At 39.3% G+C, this 21,809-nt stretch overlaps 1 protein-coding gene across 6 annotated transcripts in view; it reads right to left on the bottom strand.

Moving 5' to 3' along the window:
- The window catches only part of PLD1 (phospholipase D1), a 267,970-nt gene that overhangs the window by 99,113 nt on the left and 147,048 nt on the right, over nt 1-21,809 (bottom strand). For all 6 annotated transcript variants that reach the window (XM_065943633.1, XM_065943637.1, XM_065943636.1 and 3 more), the window contains 2 exons: nt 12,082-12,192; nt 6,256-6,344 (listed from right to left, as the gene is read on the bottom strand). In XM_065943633.1, the coding sequence (XP_065799705.1) occupies nt 6,256-6,344; nt 12,082-12,192 (200 nt within the window). The remainder of the gene's footprint in view (nt 1-6,255; nt 6,345-12,081; nt 12,193-21,809) is intronic.

The following is a 21,809-nucleotide window of genomic DNA, read 5'->3' as shown; positions in this document are numbered from 1 at the left end:
GACTGAACAACAACAACAATAAATAGTTGATTTCAGAATTGTGATTCTTTGTCCGTGCTCGACGTTAGTGTGAGCTAGCACATTTCCAGATGATGAATATCCTGGAAATAACATAGTAATTTCTTACATGAGCTGGTCCTTGACAGTTTTCAAATTGCTTTCACATCTATTCATATGGGTTAGGTAGAGCAGATATTATTATTCACCTTGTTGGTGAAAAAATGGAGTGCCCAGAAAGGCAGAAATGATAGATTTGAAAGGTCATGTGCTTGTAGACAACAGAGTTGGGAAGAACTCGGATCTCCAGACATCCGGTTCCCAATTACTTTCAGATTCTCCAGAGGAGGTTCCTCATACCATCACTCATGGCCAAACTATAAACATCATCTGGCACTATTCTACAGTTGTAGGAAGCATGAAGAGTTTGAGCAATTAAAACTGTGTATTTTCCAATGCAGTTTAATATTAAAATACAGATGCATTTAAATCAACTTCCTATTTCACTGCATGTGTCAACCTCGTAGTGATAATAGTGCAAAATGCACTGTTTCACTTAAAAATTTTTTTACCAGGGCAGCAAAATCATGCATGTGAAGGTTCCATAAGCAAAAATGGTTGCATCTTCAGAAACCTTCCACAGTGTTTCATGTTTTCTAGTTGGATCAATTGGCTATACTCTGTCTTTTGGCTCATGTAGACATGGTACAAAGCGTCAGTGTTAGGCAGTGGATTATGATTTCTTCTCCCTGATCTCTAGCCCTATTTGAGTTGTCAAAGACAGGCTTCTAGCTGGTTGAGAGCTGGTCGTACCTCCAGGACAGTTTTGGTTTTCAGAGCAGACCTTTTGTTTTCTGCAGAGATTCCCACAGTTATTTCTGGTTCAGCACGGGGGAACAATATTCTGAGGCTCTGGGTTATGAATCAGGACATGGAGGCTTGGCCTGGTTCTGTAAAGAATTATGGATGCTGAGAAGGAACCAGGAAAAAGTAAGGGGATCAGAGAACTCATTATGGGAACTGATGTGGGGCTGCCAGGGCTGGTAGAAAAACAAAGGCTCAGCCTTTGTTGAGAGAAGTTGGCAATTTAAAGACTCCAATCTCTCTAAGGAGGGAGGGCTCTGGAAAAGAGCCTGTGTTCCTTGGTCAGGCTGGCCGAATGCTGATTGCCGTTTCCCTCCACCTGCTTTGTGCTGTATTCTATTCTTTTTCCAACAGCCAAAATTATACTTGTTGCTAGGCATGTGACCCTGGCAGGGCAGTTCTGAGAATGAGAAGAGTGGAAGGAAGACAGAGGGTAAGCTTGGGGATGGCCCATGATGGCTCTCAGTGAGAAGGAGGCTGCCTGCAGCCTCCTTTTACCTTTTTCCTAAGAATACAAGCTCACAGGTTTGAAATTACTCCATAAATATATATTTTATAATTTGGAATTAACACAGGAGATGAACAATAATGTGGAGACACAGAGAAGGGGGAAAATGTGAAATATGATTCTGGGATACATATGTGTGCCCACTGGAAATCTGAATGAGTGATACACATAGCACTTTGAAGTGACTGTCAAAGCAAGTGGGACTATTGTGAGATCAAAGTGAAATGACACACAGTGAATTTGAAATTTGATGATCTCATTTCCCAGTTTCTACAGAAGGAGCTTGAAATGGCCCATCTTTAATGTGCACTGTGAACTCCCAGGCAAGAGATAAAATCTGCAACAGATGCTACCTTGCCAGGCTCTCTAACCATGGATCCCAGGGTCACTGGGAAATGTTCCATTAGAATATATCTTAAAGTTCTTTCCAGCTCTAAAAAGTGCTATAATTTTAGAAGAAGGGCAGATTTCAGAAGACAAATTAATACGCTAAGGAAAAATATCCTTTCAGGTTCCAAACAGTTAAAAACAAATCTTACAGATACTTATTAAACCATATACTATAGGGAACTATTAATTGGGATGAACAAAGCTGAGATTCATCCTACTCTCCTGATTAGCTGATTACAGCTCCAAAATTCATGATTCACCACTCAGCCCAATGAGCTCATTTGTCAACCAAATGTATTTTTGTGACTTACTTCAATTTCATGAAAAAAATTATTTTTCTTCTTTGTTCAATGTGCTCTAGAGACCAAGAGGACACTCCTGCATTAATAAAATGCAAGAGTTGACAGAAATATAATGTAGTTTTGTAAATGAGACATAAATTGTCCCCTAAAATTGGGAGACTGAAAAGGATGCAAGGAATCTGTGTGTGTGTGTATGTTTAACTGTAAACAGACTGTTTTTAAGTTATCTCAGAAACAGTCTTATGGTGACTTTCTTAAAAAAAGCATTTGAGAAGGTAAAGAATAAAGGTCATCTGTAAAAACACAGACTGTTATTAATATTTATGGGCATATATCCTGTTTTAGGGGCTTCTCAGGTGGCGCTGGTGGTAAAGAACCTGCTTGACAATGTAGGAGACTTTAGACGCACAGGTCCAATCCCTGAGACTCGAAGATCCCCTGGAGGAGGGCACGGCAACTCACTCCAATATTCTTGCCTGGAGAATCCCAAGGATAGAGGAGCCTGGAAGGCTACAGTTCATAGGGTTGCAAAGAGTTGAACACGATTAAACCAACTTAGCATGCATGCATGCTGTTCTAGATGAGTACTACATCATCTTGGCTGTGCCCTGGAATTACTTGTAAACATTTATAAAATAAAAGTGCCTGGGTTCCCCTTCAGGAAATTCTGATCCAGTAATGCTGGAGTGGAGCCAAGCCCTCTGTGTTTCTGTGAAATGGTGATTGTGATGCGTGGGAACGGGTCCTGCAGGACGGGTGAGTCCTGTGCCGCACTGCCCAGAGGCCCTCACTGTGGGCCAAGACAGCCGTTCCCCCAGCTGCTGAGAGTGCTGGCTGCTGCCCCTCACCACCTCACCACTCACGCACAGTGGTCCTTCTCAGGAACTGACCTCCAGAAGCCAAAGGAGCCTGCCTCACTCACGGTCACACCCATTTCCCGGAGTCGGCCTACATCCAATGACCGGTCAATGGGAGGACAGGATTAGAAAGGTCCAAACGGCTTGCCTCAGTGTGGAGCAACCCTGAAGTGGTCTGGAATCCTGTCAATGAATGGGAGATACAGGTGGCGCAGTGGCCAGTGCAGGAGATGAAAGAGACGCCTGTTGGATCCCTGGATTGGGAAGATCCCCAGGAGTAGGAAATGGCAACTCACTCCAGTATTCTTGTCTAGTAAAGCCCATGGACAGAGGAGCCTAGTGGGCTACAGTCCACGGGATTGTAGAGTTGGACATGAGTGGGCACGGAGCCAAGCTGCCAAGCTGCTGTGGGATGCAGTTGGTCCGAAGTCCAAACACTTGGCCTCAAAGCTGTTTTTGCCTTCTGCTGTTAGTGTCCCAGACAAGACACATCACCTCTTTCTTTTTTTTTTTTTATTTTTATTTTATTTATTTATTTTTTTTAATATTATTTTATTAGTTGGAGGCCAATCACTTCACAACATTTCAGTGGGTTTTGTCATACATTGACATGAATCAGCCATATAGTTACACGTATTCCCCATCCCGATCCCCCCTCCCACCTCCCTCTCCACATCACCTCTTTCATCTCAGTTTTAACTTTAAAAATGGGGCAAAGAAAAAGATACATATTGCAATCCCCAGACCAATCACTAAAAAATGAAAAGGTGTTAAATGCTAATAAAGGCATCAAACAGAAAAAATAAAAATGTACAGCAACAATAATAACAACAGAACTATATGATCTACTTTCAAGAGTAGTTGTGAAAATCCAGTAAGAGTCTGTAGGTAGAATATGTGAATCACATAAAATGCTGTGAGCTTCCTTGGTGGCTCAGTGGCTAAGAATCTGCCTGCCAATGCAGGAGACAGACTGAATCCCTGATCCAGAAAGATCCCATATACCCTGGAGCAACTAAGCCTGTGCACCGGAACTATTAAGCCCGTGCTCTAGAGCCTGGGACCCGCAGCTGATGAGACCTTGTGCTCAGCAAGAGAAGCCACCACGAGGAGCCCATGCACTGCAACCAGAGAGCAGCCCCCACTCGCCGCAACTAGAGAGAAGTCCATACAGCAATGGAGACCCGGCGTAGCCATAAATAAATAAATGAATATTTTTAAAATGCTGGTAGTTGCCATTGTAAATTGTTCTTAGGTCTAAAAAGCCCCACATATTTATATGTGAAAAAAGATATTAAAGTACTACATGACACTGGACGTCAAAAAATGGTTTGAGTTCCAAATGTATATGTACTTAACATTCTCCACTGTATATGCGCAATGAATTGAAACAATAAAATGTGATGATTTTCTTGGGCTTCTCTGGTGGCTTTGTCGGTAAAGAATCTGCCTGCAATTCAGGAGACCTGGGTTTCATCCCTGGGTCAGGAAGATCCCCTGGAAAAGGGAATAACAATCCACTCCAGGTTTCCTGCCTGGGAGATCCCATGGACAGAGGAACCTGGCGGGCTACCGTGCATGGGGTCGCAAACAGTCATACATGACTGAGTGATGAAACCACAATCAGTGATTTTCCTTATTTTGCTGTTCCTATACAGAGCTAAAATCAGTCATAAAAAGAACTAGTCCCACGTGTCAAGACAATTCAGCAGGGAAGAACAGACTTTTCAACAAATGCTGCTTGAACAACTGTATATTCCACATACAAAAGAACAAAGTTAGACCTCTATCTCACAGCATATACAAAAATTAACTCAAAAAAAGTCCTAAATATAAGAGCTGAAACTATAACATTCTTAGAAGGGAACAGGCATAAATCTTCATGATTTTGGACCAGACAGTGTTTTCCAGCTATGAAGCCAAAGTACAAGCAATAAAGGGAAATGAAGATAATGAACATCAGAATTTGAAACTTTTGTGTTTCAAAGGACAGTATCAAGAAACTAAAAAAGAAAATACACTGAATGGAAGAAAATATTTGCAAATCATAAATCTGATTTGTATGCAGAATATATAAAGAACTCTTACAACTGAATAATAAAAAGACAACCTAATTTTAAAATGGACAATGATAACACACAAAAGGACAATAAACAAAAAAAATACTCAGTATTATCAGTCACCAGGAAAATTCAAATCAAAACTACATGAGATGCCATCTTACATCTACTAGGATGACTATAGTCAAAAAGAAAGATAATTGTAACTATTAGTAATGATACAGAAAAATTGGAAACCTCATATACTATGGGAATGTAAAACAGTGTGGCCACTTCTGAAAACATTCTGACAGTTCCTTAAAATGTTAAACATAAGAGTTACCATATGATCCAGTAATTTTACCCCTAAAGTAAAGAAAACATGTCCGCACATAAAAACCAGTACAGAATATTTATAGTAGTTTTATTTATAATAGCCAAGAAGTAGAGACAAACCAAGTATCTACCAACTGATGAATGGATAAGTCCTTTTATATGACACATAGACAGATAATGGGATACTACCTGACAATAAAAATAAATGAAATACTGATACATTTTATAACATAGATGAGCCTTGAGAACATTTAACTAAGTGAAAGAAGCAAATCACAAAAGGCCACATATTGTATAATTCCATTTACATGTGGCATTTCTAGATGCCACAAAGACCAGGCAAATCTACAGAGAAAGAAAGTAGATCAGTGGTTGCCAGGGGCTAAGAAAAGGGAGAATAGGCAGTAACTGCTAATAGGTATGGAGTTTCATTCAGGAATGATTAAAATGTTGTAAAATTGATTCAGAGATAGTTGCACACAACCCTGTGAATACTAAAAATGCCTGAATCGTCCACTTTGGGAGCATTGTACGGTATGTGAATTATATCTTAATAAAAGTGTTATTAAAGAAAACAGTCACATGAGCAGAAAAAGACAGAGGGTAATAAGAATTTAAATATAACCCATGGGAAAATGTTTTGACTGTTTTGCTTTGATTTTTAAGTGAACACAACTCACTGTCTGCCTTTAAATAAATCAAATCACAAGCCTAATGTGTGGGAAAGAGACTGGCCAGGAAAAAATGACTGCTCTGGGAGCATTCAGAGTTCCTCAAAAATGGACTCAAAAATTCTCAGCAACTGACGCAGATTTAAGGACTCAATAACCTACTGCTAGCTGAACAAAAGTCATGTATGCTAGAAAAAGAGTATTTTTTAAATGGGCTTTCAAAAGTCATTTTAGCAGTAAATGCAAGAACATCTGCAGTAGCAACTTCTACCAAAATGCTAAAAAGCTTACCTGTGAGCTTTAAGTATCCTCTGAGCAATGGCATTGCCAATCCTGTTGAACACAACTCTGTCATCAGCGCAGCTTATGAAAAACTGGTTCTATGCAAAATAAATGAGATGATTATATAATAAATTTCTGTCTTAGTAGTATGCATGTAAGGAAAATGTGGTATATAATAAAAAAATTACACTGATATTTAAAAAAAATCTTTCCCTGAGCCGATATATTCTGATCCTGAAAATGACACTGGGAATAACTGAGATGAGAGTAACTATATAAAGTTATGTGAGAATAACTATATAAGGAAGTCTTATCTCACCCTGGGTCTCATGCAGTTCTAAACAATATCACTTATATCATCTTACACACAACTTTTTGTTACCACTTCCAGTTCTTCTAAAGTATTGGGCTTCTTTGGGTCCCAGATAGTTTGAATCCAAACATAAGGCAAACCATTCCACATCACAGTAATCCAAGTCTATGCCCCAACCAGTGATGCTCAAGAAGCTGAATTCGAATGGTTCTATGAAGACTTATAAGACCTTCTAGAACTAACACCAAAAAAAAGATGTCCTTTTCATCATACGGGGGTGGAATGCAAAAGTAGGAAGTCAAGAGATATCTGGAGTAACAGTTAAGTTTGGCCTTGGAGTACAAAATAAAGCAGAGCAAAGGCTAACAGAGTTTTGCCAAGAGAATGCACTGGTCATAGCAAACACCCTCTTGCAACAACACAAGAGACGACTCTACACATGGACATCACCAGCTGGTCAATACTGAAATCAGACTGATTATATTCTTTGTAGCCAAAGATGAAGAAGCTCTATACAGTCAGCAAAACAAGATGTGGAGCTGACTGTGGCTCAGATCATGAGCTTCTTATTGCAAAATTCAGGCTTAAATTGAAGAAAGTAGGGAAAATTACTAGACCATTCAGGTATGATCTAAATCAAGTCCCAAATCCCTTATGATTAGACAGTGGAGGTGGTGAATAAATTCAAGGGATTAGATCTGTTTAGACAGAATACCTGAAGAACTATAGATGGAGGTTTGTAACATTGTACAGGAGGTGGTGACCAAAGCCATTCTCAAGAGAAAGGAATGCAAAAAGGCAAAATGGTTGTCTGAGGAGGCCTTACAAATAGCTCAGAAAAAAAGAGAAGCGAAAGGCAAAGGAGAAAAGGAAAGATATATCCAACTAAATGCAGAGTTCCAGAGAACAGCAAGGAGAGATAAGAAAGCCATCTTAAGTGAACAATGCAAAGAAATACAAGAAAATAATAGAATTGAAAGACTAATTTCTCTTCAAGAAAATTGGAGATACCAAGGAATAGTTCAGGCAAAGATGGGCACAATAAAGGACAGAAACAGCAAGGACCTAACAGAAGCAGAAGAGATTATAAAGAGGTGGGAAGAATACACAGAAGAACTAATAAAAAACATCTTAATGACCCAGATAACCATGATGGTGTAGTCACACCTACAGCCAGACATCCTGGAGTATGAAGTCAAGTGGGCATTAGGAAACATTGCTATGAGCAAAACTGGTAGAGGTGATGGAATTCCAGCTGAGCTATTCCAAATCCTAAAAGATGATGCTGTCAAAGTGCTCAAGAAGCCAGCAAATTTGGAAAACTCAGCAGTGGCCACAGGACTGGGAAAGGTCAGTTCTCATTCCAATCCCAGAGAAAGGCAATGCCAAAGAATGTTCAAACTACCATAAAATTGGGCTTATTTCACATGCTAGCAAGGTAATGCTCAACTCCTTCAAGGTAGGCTTCAACAGTACATAAGCCAAGAACTCCCAGACATACATACTGGATTTCAAAAAGGCAGAGGAACCACAGACCAAATTGCCAATACCCATTGGATTATAGATAAAGCAAGGGGATTCCAGAAAAATACCCACTTTGGCTTCATTGACTAGGCTAAAGCCTTTGACTGTGTGGATCACAACAAACTGAAAAATTCTGAAAGAGATGGGTATACCAGACCATCTTACCTATCTCCTGAGAAACCCGTATGCACGTCAAAAAGCAACAATTAGAACTGGACATGGAACAATGGACTGGTTCAAAATTGGTAAAGGAGTAGGTCAAGGCTGTATATTGTCTCCCTGCTTATTTAACTTGTATGCAGAGTACTTCATTCAAAATGCAAGGCTGGAAGACTCACAAGCTGGAATCAAGATTGTTGGGAGAAACATCAACAACCTCAGATATGCAAATTTATTGTTGTTGTTTTTCAGTCACTAAGTCTTGTCCAACTCTTGTGACCCCGTGAGGACTGCAGCATGTCAAGTTTCCCTGTCTTTCACCATCTCCTGGTGTTTGCTCAAACTCATTTCCATTGAATCATTGATGCCATCCAACTGTCTCATCCTCTGGTGCACCATTCTCTAGATGATACCACTCTACTGTCAGAAAGCAAAGATGAAGTAAGAGCCTCTTGATGAGGGTGAAAGAGAAGAGTGAAAAAGCTGGCTTGAAACTCAACATTCAGAAAACTAAGATTATGACATTCAGTCCCATCACTTCATGGCAAATAGATGGGGAAAAAGCGGAAACACTGACAGATTTTATTTTCTTGAACTCCAAAATCACTGCAGATGGTGACTACAGCCATGAAATTAAAAGACATTTATTCCTTGGAAGAAAAGCTGTGAGAAACTTAGAGTATTAAAAAGCAGAAATATCACCTTGCTGAAAAACGTCTGTCTAGTCAAAGCTATGCTTTTTCCAGTAGTCACATACAAATGTGAGAGTTGGACCATAAAGAAGGCTGAGCACCAAAGAATTGATGATTTTGAACTGGGTGCTGGACAAGACTCTTGAGAGTCCCTTGGACAGCAAGGTGATCAAACTAGTCAATCCTAAAGGAAATCAACCCTGAATATTCATTGGAAGGTCTGATGCTGTAGGTGAAGCTCCAATACTTTGGCTACCTGATGCAAAGTGCCAACTTATTGGAAAAGACCCTATGCTGGGAAAGATTGATGGCAGGAGGAGAAGGGGGCAACAGAGGATGAGATGACTGGATGGCATCACTGACTCAATGGATATGAGTTTGAGCAAACTCCAGGTGATAGTGAAGGACAGGGAGCCTGGTGTGCTGCAGTGCACGGGGTCACAAAGATTCGGACACAACTTAGTGACTGAACAACAGCAACATATCATCTGAGTCAGGTAGAAAGCTAAACAATTGTGTAATTATGCAAATTCCTTATAGATTACGTTCTTAGAATGGTAGGAACATTCTGAACTTAATAGGGAAATCAGGTTTTCCAGACACACCGTGTAGATGCTTATGATTAAAAATCCTATATTGGCAAACATTCTATCCCATGTTAAGTTTACTTTCTGAACAGGGTAGATGGCAGAATCCTGGTTTAATTTTCTCCACTATTTCCTATTATCTGCTTTGGCCTTACCACATTTGTTTAGGTTTCTTACTATTCCTGGACTTCTATTTTAAGTAGTTATAAACCTCTCTTACAAGTATGTTGTACTATATAAATCAATCAATAAGATAGAAGGAGAAATAATTTTCTCTCTTTTTCCTTTAAGTACTTCTGCTTATAAATTCATGCATCATTATTTAAAACTATTACTAAAAAAAAAACCAGGTACAAGATTATTATTATAATGGTATGAAAGATTTAGCTGCTGCATAAAGGATTGTTGAAAATTAGGTACAAATATTATGAATATTACACATTCTATTTACTATACAAATTGTTTTAACACACCTGTAATTTATAAGTATAGTCATCACAGAGTAACCTCTGCTAATCATCTTAAGATAAAGTGTTAAATAGGCAATAACTCAAAATAGGATTATTATCCTTTGGCTACATTATCATTTTTACTATTGCACAAGCTTTTAAACTTCAGTGCATAAATCTGTTAACAGCTTCCAAAAGACAAACTTAGAAGAAGTCTTTGCTCAACAACTCATTTCATTCCCTTTAGGGCAGCAAACAATCAAAATCTCAGGGGCTACCAAACCATGTTTGTTCTTCTGAATTCCTATCACAGAGAAGCTTAGCATTCCTCAGCAGCTGTAGCACACTCACGTCCTTCAACTTCTCCTTTTTTGGATATAGGAGGGTGAATGCCAACCGCTTACTTTGGCTACAGGCATTTCAATTAAGTTTATGTCCATAGCCATGTGCAACCACATGGCATTACTGACCTTGTTTACTGCCATGGTAACATTACAAAGAAAGCGGATTTTATCTATGAAAAAGAGACAAAGCAAAAGGATGCAGGGCAATGGATGAAGCAGCTATTAACATCTTGCATTATTACTGAACAATTGTTAAAATTATAATACTAACAGTATTAGTTTTATTAAACTCTAGACTTTATTCAGATTTTACTAATTTTTCCACTGATGCCCATTTTCTGTTGTATGATCCCATCCAGGATACCACACTAAATGTAGCCTGCTAATATTTTTTATCAGCCTTCTCTTTCTCTAGGCCTATGAAATAAATTAAACTCTAATTCTTTCCCACTTGCCTTTAATGAACTGTTACTTCATGGAAGGGAAGGGCTAGGACACAAGGAGAAGGAAAGTGGGACTAGAATGTTTTTCCCCAGAAACCCTATCTCTTTATTGAATTTGTTACAATATTGCTTCTGTTTTATGTTTTGGTTCTCTGGCCATGAGGCCATGTGAGATCTTAGCTCCCCAACCATGGATGGAACCCACAACTCCTGCATTGCAAAGCGAAGTCTTAACCACTGGACTGCCAGGGAAGTCCCTCACCACATATATTTTAAATTTCAGTGGGAAAGAAAAGACTAAAATAAAAAGGATAGATGTGCTCTGAGCTATTTTTCCATGGTCATGACTTTTTATTTTTAAAGGCTATTCCAAATGTTCGGAGCTGTCTTCAGATCTACTTTGAAATACAATTAAGATTCCCAAACTAGTACCTGCAGATTTTCTCCTATTCTTTCTCTCTCTCTCTCTTTTTTTTTTCCTCCTATTCTCTACACACAAACTCTGAGATCTGCAAAAGTTTTATAACGAATAGTAGTTGACATGGAATTGAACAAGGTGGTACCTGCCCTCAATATTCTTACTTCTCCCTTTTCCATGTTCCTTTTCCTGCCTCTCCCCGCTCCAACATCCCTGAACCATGGCATCCAGTGGTCTCTACATTAACAGGCTAACAGTTTACCCCTGTGTGTGCTCTCCTGAAGCAGCACACGCCTCATATTTACACCCTCCAACTCAAGCCAGATCAAAACTTACATCTCCATGGTGGGATATTTCTGGCTAATAACATTACAAATGGATACATTCTGATAATAAGGACTTGGGGAATTTCTATTAGAGTCCCAAGTTAATGAAAATGCAGAGTGAATGTCAGGTATGCCAGGGAAGTCAAATTTCAGGTGACCTCTTCACATCTTAACATGCACTCATTAATGGAGCAAGCCTGAGTGGGGACCCTGCACTCTCTGTGTGATATTACAGGAAGGCAGACTGTCATACCAATTTAACGAGCAAGACTTACGTCTAGGGATTTCACTGGTGGTCCAGAAGCTAAGAATCCACCTTGCAACGCAGGGGATGCAAGTTCCATCCCTGGTCAGGCAACTAAAGTCCCACATACCATGGAGCAAGTGAGCCTGTGGGCTGCAATTTATGAGGCCAGACATTCTGGAGCCTGTATGCTGCAACTACAGAGCTTATGTGTCACAACCAGAGAGTCCATGCGCCACAACAAAAAGATACCACATCATACAACCAGGGTCCCACATGCCACAACTAAGACCCAATTCAGCCAAATAAATACATAAATGTTTCAAAAAGACTTACTTCTATATAGATATAATGCTTGCTGTTCTCTATCACATAGACGTAAGCAGCATGGATGGATTCTTCATGGTACTTGATACCAGCAGACCAATCAGCGGCAGAGCGGAGTAACTATAAGGCAGCAATCAGAAGTGAGCAGATGTAAGACAATGGAGATGATACCAGAGGAATTAATATAATGAAGTCCACCTTTTTTCTTCCAAACAGCTTATTGATTACAGTGGCTTGTGTGACATGTGTGCACTGAGGAAGAGACGGTGGATAGGGAACTGGTCCTTAGATATAACCCACAATAAAGAAGCCCAGCTGGAAATCCAGTCCTAAATATATGCTCTTCCACCCAGGATTATTTGCATTCATGACTGGAAATCAAGAGGTTGTGGTTTCTAAAAGGAGCATTTCAGAAGCACCTCTTTTGGTGGCTGTGAGTAGGGTGACCATTTGTCCTCTTCATTCCATGATGGCCCCACAATTATACCAGAATCCTGGTGTGTTAATAACACTTTTACTCTCAAAAGTGTCCTGGTTTGATTCATCTGATATGATCACCCTAGGTCAGACTTGATAATGTGATTACTCTTTTCCCTCAAATATACACTGTTCAGAACCACTGTTGCTTATTTGCTAAGTCTGTCCGACTCTTCGCGATCCCATGGACTGCAGCACACCAGGCTTCCCTGTCTTTCGTTGTCTCCTGGACTTTGCTCAAATTCAAGTCCGTTGAGTCAGTGATGCCATCCAACCATCTCATCCTCTGTCACCCCTTTCTACTCCTGTCAGTCTTTCTCAGGATCAGGTTGTTTCCCAATCTTTTCCAGTGAGTCAGCTCTTCACATCAGGTGGCCAAAGTATTGTCGCTTCAGCTTCAGCATCAATCCTTCCAATGAATATTCCTAAAGGGTTGATTTCTTTTAGGATTGACTGGTTTGAAATCCTTGCTGTTCAAGGGAGTCTCAAGAGTATTCTCCAGTATCATAGTACAAAAGCATCAACTCTTTGGCACTCAGCTTTCTTTATGGTTCAACTCTCACATTTGTACATGACTACTGGAAAGACCATAGCTTTGACTATACAGATCTTTGTCGGCAAATTTCAGAATAATACATTCTAAAATACAAATAGATTCATTTAGACATGTAACCTTGATTCTAATTTGATTTTAATTAACTGTCTGATCCTTGATGTGTCACTTCAACTATCAAGTTTCTCATTTATACTGCCTCCCTCTCTTCAGACACTCACCTGCTCCCACTTGGATTACAACAAGAGCTTCCAGCTCAGACATCTAATATATGGTAAATACATGGATGCACAGTGATACAGTCTGGGTTCAAAGTTTAGCTCAACCACCTAGCGGCTTTCATCTTGGTCAAGTTCCTTAATCTCTTTGTGTCTCAGATTTGTTCTATAAAACTGAGTGTCCACTTTGCAAGGTTGTAAGAGGATTCAAAGAATTACTGTGCAGTTTGCAGAAGGAGGCTGAGCACCTAGTAAGTGGTACATAAGTGTTTGTTGTTATTAATGAGAACCTTAGAGGATGCATTTGAGCTGTAGCAGATCATTCCATAGATGCTTCTGACTATAGCTATGCTACAGTCTGGCCACATGGAAGGCTTTTTCAACACTAAGAATCTATTGGTTGTAATTTTTTAGAGCATTCTAACCAGTGTTTCAGTATACTGTTGGGCATATAGTAGGTGCTCAATAAATACTTATTACCTGACTTTCCTTAAGCAATAGAATGTTATCATAGAAGAATCACTATAAAAATATATTCATTAATCCTAATTTGAAATGAGTACTGAAACTGTTCCTCATGAGGTCAACTGAAATTAAAAATAAAAGAAGAGCCCATACTTATTAGAAATTTATAAAATGATCCAATACAAAATCAGTTTTATGTTTATTACAAATAAAAGGTCTGGTAAAATTCTTGCTTTAATCACTAACTTTAAAAATTGCACATACTGATATAAGACTACTGAAATCCAGATCTAATATTTACTAAAATTGATTGTGTCATGCTCAGAATGCTATTTCTTTATTCATTATGAAGTACTTATTATAATATAGCTCCCCAAAAAGCATTTTATTCAATGCGATCTGATGAGTATGTGTAATGAAATTAGAAAATTTAACTACGAACAAGAATAGTCAAATATCTCAGAAGGAAACTTACAAGGAAAACTTAGATAAATATAATGCACACTGGGAAAGTATCTTGATTCACATAATCTTCAGGGAACTGCATTACTGTTCATCAGCATAAATAACAAAGGTTAAAAAAAAAAAGAGGTTTCAATTCTTTGTCCACTCAAATTTATGCTGAATTTTGTTGCTAAGGGGCATGGCTCTGAAAATGCAGGTCACCTTGAGCAGATTCTCTGGCCACACACCCTGATACAATTCTACATTACTTTGTCAGCAATGTGTAAAACTGCAGCGTGTACTGGAAAGGTAGGAACACTTGAGGCCTGCACTATCGCTCTGAACTTACTAGCTCTTTCACCTTGAACAAGTCATTTTAATATCCTGGAGGCTTGATTTCCTCTTTTGAACACTTGAGGTAGCTCTCTCTGTCCCTGTTTTTCTCTTTCTCTCATACATACACACCTGCCCACCCACACACTCCCATACAGAACTGCTGTAAAGAAAAAAAAAATGGCATGACAAACTCAAAGCACTGTTACACAGCACCCAGTAGATATTTGATATACGGTAGATCTACCTTTCTAAAGGCTTCCCTGGTGGCTTAGATGGTAAAGAATCTGCCTGCAATACGGGAGACCGGGGTTCGATCCCTGGGTTGGGAAGATCCCCTGGAGAAAGGAATGGCAATCCATGGCAGTATTCCTGCCTGGGAAATCCCATGGACGGGAGAACCTGGCAGGCTACAGTCCATGGGCTGGCAGACTCAGACACGACTGAATGACTAACACACACACACACACCATCCTAAAATGTTATGAGCAAAGTTTATATACTACCCTTGGTGGAAATGTCCTAGTCTTGCCCTCATGTCCAAACACCTTACACTTCCTTTACTTTTTCAGTTTCAAAATATGTTCCTTCAAAGATTTAATAAACTTATTCACATAAGATATAAATCAGGAGTGTTGAGCAAGGGTCAACTCAAAGGTCAAGTCTAATTGATTCCAAGGGGCTTCCTGGACAGCTATGTTGAAAAGTGGAGTTTTGGAACTAGACACATGGGGGAGGAAATCTGGGCTAATGGAGAATGGCAGCCAGGAGGGAAAGCACGAAGGTCACATATCTGCCATCTTTCCTGTGAAGGATAATGGTAAATGTTTTCCTTTCTAGAAGCAGTTAAATGTTTATAATAAGTATATTTGTAAGCCAAAAGAAGAGCATTTTGTCATTAGCCCGTGGGAGAGCATAAATAAAGTAGAGGGAAGCCCCACCCCTGATGCCTATAAAACCATACAAGGTAGATGGTTACCTACACCCTAAGCAGGTTTAGCACCTTGTGTCTTATTGTCTGAATCCAAATCAGTATCATTTTCTCAAAATGAAAACTAATTTAACTTTAAAAAGTCATCATTTTTGGTTAAACTTGAACATATTCTTCAAGCAATACAGAAAAAAATTACTTGATACTATTACTCATTTATTATGATTTTGATTAGCTAAAATCTGTTTATCACCACAAGATAATTAAAAATATGAATTTCTCTTTTACCACTAAACCAGGGGCCTTACGGTTATGTACAAACCAACTCAACTGCTTTAAATGATTGATAATCTAGAAAATTTGTAAACAAATCTAGCTAGAAAGCCAAAGACATTTTGATTGACTTACTTTTGTTTTAAATTTATGATTTACTCACTTCTTTTCTTAACTGACCTGACCAACTTGTCTTAACATTTGTTTCAAACCAATGTAACTGAGACAAACCTCAAACTCCCCCTCACATACACAGAAATGTGGCTTATCTTACTGCCCCAAGTATATTGAGAACCATATCTAACCCATGCTTTTCAAATCTCAAGTTTGAATACACAACTTTAAAGTACACGTATGCCCTTTTTAAAAAAGGACATATTTCTAATTCTGTGCTTTAGCCTCAAGATTGTAACTAGAACCTGTCATTTTCCTTTGTACTATGTCCTATTTTTTGACTTAAAGGATAACCTTCTCTTTATCCATAAGCTCTAAACCCCTTACATGTAGTGGGCCTAAGCTGAATATGTGGATTAAAATGCAGAAATCTCTTCTTGAAGGAAAACTTTCAAAACTTTCTTTGTATTTGTCCCTAGTTCCTGTTCCCTTACTGTAATGCTTTTATTCCCTAAAAATCCAGTACATATCTTAATTCCTTTTTATTTCTCTGAGCTCCCAAGTCAATCACAGAACAAAGTACTTTTTTTTGGTCTTTCATACAGAAGTTGGCCTCCATGTTGCAGCTCACAAGTGGCATAGGTCAGGGAGAGAAAAGAAGTGATCAGATTATTGAGCCTCATTCTTCCAGTCTGTGTTGAGAAGCACTGCAGGCAAGAAACTGCAGAGAATGACTGTGTTCAAGAACCTGCCTCAGACTACCAAATTCTTCCATTTTTTGGCCATGCTGCGCAGCTGGTGGGATCTTAGTTCTCTGACTAGGAATTGAACCTGGGACCTCTGCAGTGAAAGTATGGAGTCCTAGCCACTGGATCACAGAGAATGTCAAGTTCCTCCTTCTAAGAACCATTCACCTATAGTCAAGTGTCATCAACACACACATCACAGTATGTCATTATTCCAATAGGATGATCCTTTGGCCTAAGCAATAGTGAAAAGTTAAACTTGAGGGTGAAGGGATGGAAGAGAATATACTTTTTGAAGAACAAGACTTAAGGGGAGAGAAGTCCTAGGAAAAAAACATATAGTTGAGGGCTCTTGGAAGCCAGAATGAAGCAAAAGGAGAATTGGGGCTGAATTTGGGTCTGCAGCCACAAAGGATGATCTCAAAAGGCAAGGATGCCATGTAGCTTTGCCTTGCTGGGGCCCTTGGTGGTTGCAACCATCCTGGGGCTTAATGGAGACAGTCTCTCTGCTGAGCAGCTATGGCCTCGGGCTCTGGAGTCAGACTGCTAAAAATCCAGTCTCATCCTCTCCATTACTCACTGTGTTATTTTAACCTCTCAAAGTCTTAAGTCTCCTCATATGTAAAAATAAGGGGTCAAAGAGAACACAATTTATAGACTGGTAAGTATAATATGAGATAATCCACAAATCAGTGTCATGCTGGACACAGGGTAAACATTCCCCGTTCATGTGGCTTCAGCCAGCCAAGACCCACAGCGACATGCACAGAAGTCTTACCATATGAGGACCCGATCTGTAAATGGAAAACAGCTTCCAGGTTAAGAAACCTCCTTTGAAATATCAAGTGGCTATTTTCCCCTTTCCTAGTATCTACTTTGTTCTATCAGCATACAAAAGATTTTGCTGTTCTTTGAAACACTGATTCCTATACTGACATCCTTTGGAGTGTCATTTGGACATTTTCCCCAAGTGGAAGAGCAAATTCTTCCAGTCATATAACTGGAATGCCATTTACATTTGCCTGCATATATTTTTTCTTTTCTTTTAGCAGAGAGATTGAAGACATGGCTCCAGTGGATTATCTCCCTCACTTTCGTAGGACTTCTTGGCAATGACTGTCTAAGAAATGACTCTTTTACTATAAGCTAAGCTGCCCAATTTAATAAAAGGTATTATTCCATGTATCGATTCCACGTTGATGCTAATTTGGCATCAAGCACTTTCTTTTATCTTAATAGACAGGTCAGATGTCTTCTGTCTTGGTCATTTATTGTAAACAGCAATGATAGCATTCAGGAATCTAGTTTGTTCTTTTTAGGGAGAAAACAAGTTCTTTTATAAACTCTGTGCATAAGCAGTTTCAGAATCATCTTTCCTCCCACCCGCCTCCCCATGCCTTTTTTCTGCTATGTCTTGTCCAGGTGGTCTTGGCAAGCTTTGGGAACACACAGCACTGAGGGGAAACAACCGAGATTATTTAAGTGTCAGTGGAAGTAGCTGAAGTCAGATCTCAGGACTTATTTTAGAAGCAGAAATTCATGCTGGTGGGGGCAGGTCTCCATTCTGCGTGCTGGAGCTCTATTCTCCTTGGCTGGCTGTGTCAGTCGTCTGCAACAGCTGGAATTACCAGTAGTATGTGCCTCAGGGTGATTGGCCTTAACATTTTTGTGTTAAAAAATCAAATAACTGGGTTCTCTTCTGCAGATGAAAGAGCAGCATGAATATCTTTACCTTATTGTATCCAATGTTCTTTTTCTCCATTTCAACATATATAGTACAAACAGTATAAAGATTTTTGTATCCAGAACTAAACTGTGACCCATCCAGAGAAATGTCAACTTCTTCACTGCAAACTTTTGAAAACACTAAGGAATGCCTGCAGGTTGTAGCTAATACTGACATAATTCAAACAAGTATATTCTTTTAGGTGATTTGCATGGATTAATTTCTTTAACTATCACCACAACCCTATGAAACAGGTACTATTCGATCTCTGTTTTAAAGATGAAGGAAATGCATTCAGAGAGAAGAAATAATTGTCCCAAGGTTATACAGCTCATATGTAGTGAAACAGAAACTTGAATACAGTCTGACTCTAGAATCTGCCCTGTCCCCTTGCTATATTACATCATTCCTTTTCAGTTATGTAAGCTTGTGGTCTCTAAATTACATTATGAACAACAAACTATGTTAAAAAAAAAAATAAAAACTATGTTAAAATCAATGTTAAAAAGAATAAACCTAAGGAAGAATTTTATTAAATTTCTCAAATAGTCATTTGTCTATTGCCACATGGTAGCTGAGAGAGAGAAAGGTTTGAAAATATCACAACAGATTCTTTAAAAATTAAGTAGCCTCCTACATAGCCAGGTCCTAACTCCCTGCTATCTTCTGGATTCTCTGGAAAACCAAGGTTTGGACTAGGCGATTGTCTTCAACCTCTAAGCACTAGACGTTCATAACTTGACAACAATGTCTAGAACAAGTCGAATAATGTTTACAGCCGATAAGTAATGTGAAGTGAAACAGTGCTGTGGTCAGAACTTTACAGAAAAGGAGAAAAGGAGCAGTATAATTTCCTTCCTTTCCCTCAGCACATGGTCCTCTAAGATTTTCCTGTCTTCAAAAAGACACACTTGTCTGGCCATACCCACTGTTTTCACAACTGGAGTTATTTTGGCAGTTCCGAAAATATCTACTGGCAACCAGTGGATGTTTTGTGAGGTCTAAAGCTTTTAAAGGATGGAGGAATCTTCTTTAAGAAAAAGAATACCAGTTTATAAATACAAAATTAGTGTATTCTAGGATTTATTATAGCAATCTCTTTACTTGTCTCCTTGTTTTCATTCTCTTTCTAGTATTGTACGTTTTCACATGTATAAATTTTAGGTCTCAAAGTGTGCTTGTTTGGAAAAATTGAAATAGACATGTCACAAAATGAGAAGACCCTACATCAGTTAAGCTTGGGAAATGCACATAGTATATTTAGTCTTAGTGATTCCATGATGGACACACCAACACCACAAAGGCACTGAGAAGTCCTATTTTAAAAATCTGCAAAAACTTATCTGTCTATGGAAACCTTTTTTTTGTGGAATAGCTACTAGCATTTTACAGGCAAAACCCAATTTGGGAAACTCTGATCTAGGTTCAGTTCAGTTCAGTCACTCAGTTGTGTCAGACTCTTTGTAACCCCATGGACTGCAGCACGCCAGACTTCCCTGTCCATCGCCAACTCCTGGAGCTTACTCAAATTCATGTCCATAGAGTCAGTGATGCCATCCAACCATCTCATCCTCTACCTTCATAAAACATTCATATATCATGTTTCCTATCAGATGACCAAAAAAAGCCCACAGTTCACTAATTCCTCCAGGATCAGGTTGAAATGAACAAGACCAGCACTTCAGGGCAACCCCAATCTTGCCATATGCTCTCTGAACCTTATCTACTACCTCTTCAAGAGCAAATGGTTGGCTGTAGTGGTTCTACCTTATTATTCCTTAGAGCGGGTACCCAGCTCTGTCCCTCCCATTCACCAACCGCTCACGGCACACTGGTCTGCATTCTCAAGACTTGCATTTGTCCTAAACCACAACTCGCCTTGTTAACTCAGTTCTTTAACGTTAGAGCTTTCTCTCTCTCCCGGCTAACTCTTTTCCAAAAGGAGGCAGAGAACTCCTTTTGTCTGCTTCCTCGGTATCCAGGTGTGCACTGATGATCTGGCTGTGCAAAGAGATGGCCCTTGAAAGGCATAGACTGACTGAGTAAATGAATCAATGAGTCAGTGATTAATGAGTCAGCCTTGGTAAACTCCAGGCTGCCTGGGCACTCAGGGATGAACATATGAGTATATAAGAAGAGGTCACTGATCTAGCTCCATTTCTACCACAACATCCCATGATACAGAAAAGGTGAACCAGGGCAGGCGCTTGGTAGGATGGACATGCAGATCATCTGTCTGTCTCATCAGGGCAGCAGAATGACAATATGTAAAACAGGGCTTGTACCAAAGGCATCAGAAGACATATGTATATGCAAACACTAGGATATAACATCTTCTGCTAATCATAAAAATACACAATGCCCAGCAATATCTTTTCAACAGCTGCTTAATTAGTATCTGCTAACTTTGGTAAGTTGATCACTGAGCCAATTTTAATGCCATCTCAAATATTAAATTAAGCTCTCTTGTTTTCTTAATATCAAGGCTCCTATTTTATCTTATAGGTAACTTTTTTCCCTCTAAGTAGAATAAAATTAAATACGTTCATAAAATATTCATTAATTTACATATGAGTGCAAATCTATCTGTGATTCTAAGTTTAAATTAGTTTTCTCCTTTAGCCTGGGATCACTGACTATTTGCTGTAGATAATTCTCTTAAGTGGTTTATCTTCTTGATTGTTCTATTATTTGATCTATGGTTTGAAATGTCTTTTTATTTCTTATATACACACACCTCTACTTGCACACAGTACAAAGTAACTAACTCAGACATTTCATTTATTTTGTTTAGGTGTTAGAATCCATGCCCAAATTATAAAAATCCATAATAGTAATGTTAGCAGCAGACTACTGGATCTTTACTTAAACAACAGTTTTTAAAAATTTGGTATGTGTATTTATTGTGAAATGATTAGCACAAGTTAGTTAACATCCATAACTTCACATATTTACAAAATTTTTTTCTTGCTATAAGAACTTTTAAGGTGTATACCGTGGAAAGTGAAAAGTGAAAGTGTTAGTCCCTCGGCTGTGTCTCACTCATTGTAACTCCATAGACTGTAGCCCACCAGGCTTCTCTGTCCATGGAATTCTCCAGGAAAGAATATTGGAGTGGGCTGCCATTCCCTTCTCCAGGGGATCTTCTCAACCCAGGAATCGAACCTGGTCCTGCACTGCGGTCTTTCCTGGTGGCTCGGCAGTAAAGAATCTACCTGCAATGCAGGAGACCCAGGTTTGAACCCTGGGTTGGGAAGATCCCCAGGAGGAGGGCATGGCAACCCACTCCAGTGTTCTTGCCTAGAGGATCCCATGGACAGAGGGGCCTGGCAGGCTACAGTCCATGGGGTTGCAGAGTCAGACATGACTGAAGCGATTAAGCAGCAGCAGCAGCTCCTGCACTGCAGGCGGGTTCTTTATCATCTGAGCCACCAGGGAAGCCCTGAACTCCCTTAGC

The sequence above is a fragment of the Muntiacus reevesi genome, chromosome 8 (assembly GCF_963930625.1).
Source record: "Muntiacus reevesi chromosome 8, mMunRee1.1, whole genome shotgun sequence".
Taxonomy (NCBI): Eukaryota; Metazoa; Chordata; class Mammalia; order Artiodactyla; family Cervidae; genus Muntiacus; species Muntiacus reevesi.
The sequence above is the reverse complement of the archived record's forward strand: the minus strand, read 5'-3'. Positions and strand labels throughout refer to the sequence as shown.